This window comes from Notechis scutatus, chromosome 2 (genome assembly GCF_049901735.1).
Source record: "Notechis scutatus isolate UNSWTSFEM ecotype Mainland chromosome 2, rNotScu1.2, whole genome shotgun sequence".
In the NCBI taxonomy this organism is placed as follows: Eukaryota; Metazoa; Chordata; class Lepidosauria; order Squamata; family Elapidae; genus Notechis; species Notechis scutatus.
Genome location: NC_142010.1, coordinates 117,267,521 through 117,275,407, shown reverse-complemented (window position 1 = coordinate 117,275,407; position 7,887 = coordinate 117,267,521). Strand labels below are relative to the sequence as shown.

Genomic DNA, 7,887 nt, shown 5'->3' with positions numbered 1-7,887 from the left:
AAGCGGAGGCGGAGCCAGGCAGTGATTAGCTCCTTCCTAGGTCCCAGCTGTGGTGAATGCGAGGGTTGCTCGGTTCGGGGATCGTCTGCCGGGCGCAGGCCCGGGCGAGGCGAGTTTGCCATGCGGTCGCCCGTACAGAGGTGCGTGGTGGCGCTCCTCCTTCTGGGGCTCTGTAACGCTAGAAAGGGGGACCCCACCAGGTTCCGCAACGTCCTGCTGATTGTAGGTGAGCAAACCAATCTTGGGGGAGCACTTTAGACCCTTCTGCGTTGGAATCCCTGGCGCGATATGCTTGCCCACTTTTGGCTTTCGTTGGGAGCTGCTTTAGGAAGGTGGGATCGGGGGCTTCTGAAGCAAGTTAAAAGTCGGGCTTGGAGGGAAATTTGGATGGAAGGCAATCGAGAAACCCCAGAGCTATAGGGAAGTCGAAAAAAAGGAGAAGGGAAGGAGGCATGGACAAAACTTTCTGGTATTGTTGCTGTGACAGCTTTCGTGATTGTATTGATGAGATAAACTCAACTGAATAGAGAACCTCTGCCTTTTTAGAAGATGGGACAGCCAGAGTTCCACTCTGTGTTGTACAGGAGAGTAATATCAAGACTTCTGACTCAAAGTCATCACTCTGTTGCCACACCCCTCTTAGTTTGGGTTGGCAGGAAGAGAGGTTCCAAATATGGACTCTTTCCTACGAATTCCCCAGACTGAGCTTCCTGTGGTTGGTAAATTTCCATAGGACAGGGAAACATTCAGTAGGTGCAGACTTTTTGAGCTGTGGCAGCTGTGAAGTCTGCCACAAATTCTGCCAGAAATAAGAAAAGCTTACACATGAACCCTAAATGACATAATAATGAGCGCTGAGCAATTTGGTTATGGTGCCAGGTCTCCGCTATTGCTTGTGAAAAAGTGAAGAACCAAATATTGTTGAAATATAATAGCCAGACTCAGGCCACTTTTGATAAGGTGTGACAGAATTAACAGGACTGTGAGAGGTCTGGTGTATTTCTACATAATTGTGTAGCTTGTGCTATGCTGATTTAGCTAAATTAGTGGGACCTCTGTGTTTGCAGAACTATAAAATGGCTCAGAGTCCACAATTCTCCTTTTTCAACTGTGATTGCAGGCTTCCTGAGTTGAAATGCAATACAGGGCTCTTGTTCCTTTTTTGCTCACTGCTTGCTGAATTTTGCACACCAGTTATGTTCTATTTTTACAGATTTATACTCCCCCCAATGGATTAGGGTTAAGGTTTTCAATCAGTGGTTGCCAGTTACCCCTCAAATTTATTTATCAACACTGGAATCACAAAGATATTGCATCAATCATATCCATGGTGGGCAAAAACTATTTAAATATCAAATGTTAACATTAACGGTGGATGAAAAAGCTCTGTGTTCAAAATAGCATTTGTTGGATAATGATTTGAGTGTGTCGTGGAGCACAATACTTTAGAATTTCACAGGCTGAAACACCTTTAAGTCTGTGTCACAAAACTACACTGCCCCAGCTAAGAGAGCAGTTTTACATGATCCAGCGACCTCCAGATGTTTTCCACCCACAAATACAATAGATTTGTGGATGACTATCCCAGAAGATTGTAGAAAATGTTCACAGGGAACAGGAATAGAATACAGATTTCGCCCCTTGATTTGTGCTCTTCCTTTCCGTGGCAGCGGACGATGGTGGTTTTGAGAGTGGTGTGTATAACAACACAGTCATAAAGACCCCAAACCTGGATGCTTTGGCCCAGCGAAGCTTGATCTTCCGGAATGCCTTCACTTCTGTCAGCAGCTGCTCCCCCAGCCGGGCCAGCCTCTTGACGGGCCTGCCTCAGGTAACACACCCCAGATGGGAGCAGAGAGCATGCCAAGGCATGGCTCTGTCCTTTTAATTGAAAATTATGATTGACACCAAATTGTGGATCCCACAGTATTGCAAATGATTTCTGTCCAACCATAGCACCAAAATGGGATGTATGGATTGCATCAAGATGTGCATCACTTCAACTCCTTTGATAGTGTCCGGAGCCTCCCCTTGTTGCTTAACCAGGCTGGGATACGGACAGGTAAGCAGAGTTCCTCCTTTTACTTCCTCAGATCAGCTGGAACTCTTTCTGTCTGGGGCTTGGATCAGACAGTCTGCAGGTTTAAAGAAGACTTTTGGTCTTCTCTCCTTTGCGGCCCAATCAGAAAATGCTAGCAATGATAAATGTTACGGTATTTTAAAAAGAGATGTTGCATATATTAATTCTGAGGCAGCTGGTTGTTGCTGTTGAAAGCAGAATAGACACTTGATTTAACTGCTCAGTTAAAATCAACAGAACATTACATTACTCTTATTTAATGCTTTATTGCTATTTTTTTGGTCAGTGCTGATAAGGGTTGTCTTGTGGATTCCCTCCCACAGTTATACTTTTGTCTCATTTAGTCCAATTCCAACAGAGAAAAATATTTCTGAGAGCCAGTTTGGTCTAGTAGTGAAGGCACCAGACTAGAAACTAGGAGACCATGAGTTCAAATTTCACCTTAGCCATGAAAATCAACTGAATGACCTTGGGCCATTCTGTTTCCACCCAACCCACCTCACAGGGTTGTTATTGTAGGGAAAATAGGAGGAGGAAGGAGTATTAGGTATATTTGTCACCTTGAGTTATGTGTAAAAATAATAAAGGTGGGATACAAATAGATGTCATAGCACATTATAAATTGCACCCCTTTAGTCTCTGAAGCTAGTGTCAACTTTGGAAGCCATATTAACACCAGAAGCTTCCACACTGCCACATTCCTGTGCCTGGGAAATTAGGAGGGGGGACTTTCAGAGTGTTAGTTAGACATAATAGCATTCTTCTTTTCGGTCAAGCTCGTGTTATTCCTGCACCTGAAGGAGGACTGGTTGAAAGGATGTGTCAAGTTGGGACGGATGGTGATTGGACCATGTGATGGACTGATGGGTGCAGGGGTTGGGTTTTGACTTGAATTACTGAGGGAAAACCTGGAACCCTCAAATTCGGGTTTTCCCAGATGTGCCAGTATGACTTTCCCAATAAAAAGAAACTTTGAGAAAAATGCCTGTCTCAGAGTTTTTGATTGGAGTTTGGTTTTGCTGGAATGCTGACAGCTAGATTATCATTTTTTTTACATACTCATCATTCTGTTAAGCTTTATGAATGAAAGTGGCATAGAATCCTCTTTGCCCCCATAAATGCCAAGGATATGTCTATTTTGTCCATGTAATGTGGGCACTATCCTAACTGACCAGTTAATATTACTACCCTTTTTTTGAGTTACTCTGGCTCCTTATCTCTTTCAGGAATCATTGGCAAGAAGCACGTTGGGCCAGAGGCTGTGTATCCATTTGATTTTGCCTACACTGAGGAAAACAGTTCTGTCTTGCAAGTGGGCAGAAACATCACCCGAATCAAACTGCTTGTTCGGAAATTCCTCCAGAGTGTGGATGAAAAGTAAGGTCCAGTACTGGAATGACCCAGATGTATCCCTTCCTTAAATCTCTTCGAAGTATCCAGGACCAGGCCCTTCACACCCATCTTTCACTCATATTTGGCAGACCCAGCAAAGATCCCAAGATAATGTTTGGGGAAATAAAAAGGGTTCTGTATACTGAGATAGAGGATCAAAATCAAAGAGAAGCCAAACTCAGGGTTTATGGAGAAGGGGAAAATGGAACTTAGCAAAGCTAGAGGCATCCAAAGTATTGCTTTATATAGTGGAGAGGAAGCACCGCTGTGGCATTATCAAGAGCCCTTAACTGTGTTTTTGCTCTTTTTTCCCCAACCTGTAGACCTTTTTTCCTTTATGTGGCTTTCCATGATCCCCATCGCTGTGGTCATTCCCAGCCACAGTATGGAACCTTTTGTGAGAAATTTGGCAACGGGGAGCCTGGAATGGGCTGGATCCCAGATTGGAAACCTGAGCTCTACCATCCAGATCAAGTGCAGGTGACGTCTAGGGTTTTCTTCTCCACCTGGGTTCCAGCAAATGTCTGCAAGTGTCGGCAATAACTCCCCCAGCACTTGTCATAATAATTCACCCTTCGTTAACTAGAGGTCTTTCCTAGGGTAGCTTGTAGCTTCAGCTGTATCTCCTTTTGCCCTTCAGGTCCCTTATTTTGTACAAGACACCCCAGCTGCTCATGAGGATTTGGCAGCTCAATACACAACTGTCGGGCGCATGGATCAAGGTACATGATTACTGAAGCAGGTAGTTCTGCCTACAGGAGTGGGACAAAAGGCTTGGTACTTCTGAAATGGAACAAGACCTTTAATTAATGATTAATTAATGATGGTGCATTTTTGTATACTTGAAAGTCAGTCTGATTTTGCTTTATGCACATAAAGGGATAAAGCATAAATATTGCTGTAATTCTGAAGAGAGCAGATGATAATCATCTTCTGTGTATTAAAAAAAGAACACATCTCTAATCTTTAGAATCCTGTGTATTTCATTGTATGGACTTTAAAAGGTATTTCTAAGAACTCTTTCTAGCTCTTATGTATAGTAGCCTTGTTACTATTATCTAGTAGCTTTTATTAGCATCTTTTATACAACTCAAGGTAGCATACTTAATGCTCCCATTTCCTATGTTCCCCACAACAACAACCCTGTGAGGTAACTTGGACTGAGAGAGAATGACCGGCGCAAAGTCACCCAGCCAAGTTTTCATGCTGGAGAGAGGCCTAGGACTCACAGCCGTCCAGTTTCTAGGCCCTCACCTTCACCACTATGTTGAACTGGTCTTGTGGCAATATGTTTTAGTGATAAGGAAGCAAAGTAACAGTAATCCATCCATCCTTAGCAAAATATGAATAGTTATGTTAACTGAGTGGAACTTAATGGGAGTGAGATGGTCAATTAATACTGAATAATCTTTTAATATCTGCTGTGTGGTGCCTGGAGAAAGAACCTGTACCTCTTCCTGAGATTTGGGCGATGTACATGCTATGTCTGAAAGAGGAGGAGGGTAGAAAGGAGTGTTCCTTTCAGCCTTAATGTGGGTCAAGGCTAGTTCTGGGCAAGGCAATTAGTGTAATATATATTATATAAGATATTTATTGTATATTATTTCTGCAGGCCTTGGTCTTGTCCTAGAGGAGCTCCGCCATGCAGGCTTCCACAACAGCACTCTTGTGATCTATACTTCAGACAACGGCATCCCTTTTCCCAGTGGCAGAACCAACCTGTACTGGCCGGGCACAGCTGAGCCCCTCCTGGTCTCATCTCCTGAGCACCCTTCACGTTGGGGCCAAGTCAGCAGTGCCTACATCAGCCTCCTGGGTAAGAGCAGCTGAGAGATGAATTGGTGGGTTTGTCCCATGGAAGAGGCTGGGATGTGCTAAATCAAACTGTACTACACTTTCCGCTTTGCATTAGCCTTTTCCGAAGATCTTCCTCTTTGGAGAGAGAGGGGGAAATTATGGTTGCAGCCTATATGTCTGGCAGTTTCATCTATGTTAGGGGTGTCAGACTCGTGTTGTCACAACGGCGTCACGTCACGTATCAGGACTTTTTCCCCCTTCGCTAAACCGGGCGTGGCGTGGCCAGCATGTGATGCATCCAACCTGCATCCAGCGAGTTTGACACCCCTGGTCCATGTGGATGTCCTTCTCAGCTCTTTCCCTAGTATATTTTCAGGAATATACATGCTTTATGAACCCTTCCAAACAGTTCTGTTATACAGAACTTATACTTATTTAATGCTTTTTTAAAGGATTGGAACAAATAAATGCCTTAAATGTCTTATATGCTGGCTTTCCACATAGGATTTATTCAACAAACTGTGGTTAAATAAGTCATGGCAAATGTGGGAACCCACCTACTAAGTAATTGGATATATATGTGGGTGCACAGAAGGCAGCCCAGGTCATATTTCCCTTTCCTTGATCCCTCATTCAAACAGCAAAAAAAGGGAAACAAAGAGGAAGAATGGGAAGCCAGAGTAGTGTAAGGGCTGAAGGAGGGAACCATAATGCTGAGACCAGACGGAACTGTTGTGTAAACCTTAGGCAAGCGCTTCCCAATCTCATGGATTAGCAAGGAACAGCCAAAAGTTTCCTGACTTAAAAAGGGAGAAAAAAGTGGCTTTAGATTTAAACTCTGGGTTGAAAGAGAGAAATTTCTACGGTACAAGCTGCTTAGTTATGACTTTTTTTCTTGTCTGCATTAAAGCAACTCATTTAGCCATTGTATCAGAGAAGCTTCTGCTGTTGGGTTGAATTTACCCCTGAGTAGAGATTTACCCATGAATATATATGATAGTTGACCCTTTAGTTCCTACCTTACCATCTTTATCAAGCCTAAATTCTATTGAATAGATGCATGTAGAAAGTACAGAACTGGAGCTAACTGGTGTAAGCTAGAAAATCTTAGGAAGAAACAATTGTTTTTTTTAATAGGACTTATAAATATTGTTCCATACTAGGTAACACCTGCGAACAAAATTCCTTCCGGTCTCTTCCCTCTGCATCAGGTAGCAATAGCACTTAGACTTATATGCCACTTCACAGTGCATTACAGCCCTCTCTAAGCAGTTTACAGAGTCAGCCTATTGCCCCCAACAATCTGAGTCCTCATTTTACCGACCTCAGAAGGATGGAAGGCTGAGTCAGCTTTGAGCCTGGTGAGATTCGATCTGCCAAATTGCAGGCAGCCGGCAGTCAGCAGAAGTAGCCTGCAGTACTGCATTCTAACCACTGCACCACTGTGGCTCAGAAGCAAGTGTTCTGCTTCAGCTTTCCCTTCTCTCTCTGCAGATATCACTCCCACCATTCTGGACTGGTTTTCTGTGCCATATCCCACGTACAGTCTGTTTGGGAAGCGGGTAGTGCAACTCACCGGGAAGTCTCTGCTGCCAGCATTATCACTGGAGCCAAAATGGAGAACTGTGTTTGCCAGTCAGAGCTTGCATGAGGTGACCATGCACTATCCCATGCGAGCTGTGCAGCATGGCTCCCTGCATTTGATTCACAATCTACAGAACCGAACCTCCTTTCCCATTGATCAAGATTTCTATGTTTCACCCACGTTCCAGGACCTGCTGAACAGGACTCAGGCGGGGCAACCTACTCATTGGAGTAAGACTTTGCGTAGCTACTATTATCGGGATCGCTGGGAACTGTACGATCACAGCACCGATCCTACCGAAAGCCACAATGTGGCTTGGGATCCCCGCTATGCACGAGCTCTTGAAGAGCTGCGGGGGCTGCTGTTGAAGTGGCAGTGGGAGACCAGTGACCCCTGGGTATGTGCTCCTGATGGTGTCTTGGAGGATAAGCCAGTGCCCAAGTGTTGGCCGCTCCATAATGAGCTGTGATTTTCTTTTGCCTTCCTGTTTTGGTGGCAGTTACTCATCTGTCAGCAGCAGGAAAAGATCTGCAAGTCGAGCGAATGCTGATGCAACAATTTGCAATTTGCAGAATTAAATACTACTGAAGTTGCACCTGAGGGGGAAGAATTGGAGTAAAATACAAGGAGGGGCTTGCCTCCCACACAAGAATGATAACTGGAGAAGCCTGGTTGAAGAGTTGATCACTACTATAAGTGTCCTCACCCAAATTGTGGTATCACAAAAATATAGATGGGCTGGTCCCATATCAGTTGTTACACATAGGGCAGGGATAGAAATTGGCCAAGTTTAAAACCAGTTTAAAGAGTAGAAATGAATATTTATCTTTAGATTCTGTAGCCTGCACATTTCATCATTGTTCTATGGAATACTGAGATAATAACTAGAAACAGCTTTGGGTTTGCCTGCTGGGATGGTATAGATCTGCAAAGCAGTTGCTCCAATTTAAAGATAGTTCTCCAGAATATGCATAATATGGCTAAAGCCCGCTTTTATACAATAAAGAAATGAAATGTTGTTTCTAACTAACTT

The 7,887-nt window shown here is 43.9% G+C and overlaps 1 protein-coding gene across 1 annotated transcript; it reads left to right on the top strand.

Moving 5' to 3' along the window:
• Nucleotides 1-2: 2 nt before the first annotated feature.
• SGSH (N-sulfoglucosamine sulfohydrolase) lies at nucleotides 3-7,884 on the top strand. Its single transcript, XM_026667270.2, has 8 exons — nucleotides 3-226; nucleotides 1,671-1,831; nucleotides 1,957-2,062; nucleotides 3,307-3,457; nucleotides 3,796-3,952; nucleotides 4,113-4,194; nucleotides 5,085-5,288; nucleotides 6,764-7,884. The coding sequence occupies exons 1-8, from the start codon at nucleotides 121-123 to the stop codon at nucleotides 7,321-7,323; spliced, it is 1,527 nt and encodes a 508-aa protein (XP_026523055.1). The 5' UTR covers nucleotides 3-120; the 3' UTR covers nucleotides 7,324-7,884.
• Nucleotides 7,885-7,887: the final 3 nt, after the last annotated feature.

Bases quoted from the DNA above. Each gene is read 5' to 3' on its own strand.
- SGSH (XM_026667270.2), top strand. From the start codon at position 121: ATGCGGTCGCCCGTACAGAGGTGCGTGGTGGCGCTCCTCCTTCTGGGG. The intron at 227-1,670 runs GTGAGCAAACCA...TTTCCGTGGCAG, and splicing joins CAACGTCCTGCTGATTGTAG to CGGACGATGGTGGTTTTGAG. The intron at 5,289-6,763 runs GTAAGAGCAGCT...CTCTCTCTGCAG, and splicing joins TGCCTACATCAGCCTCCTGG to ATATCACTCCCACCATTCTG.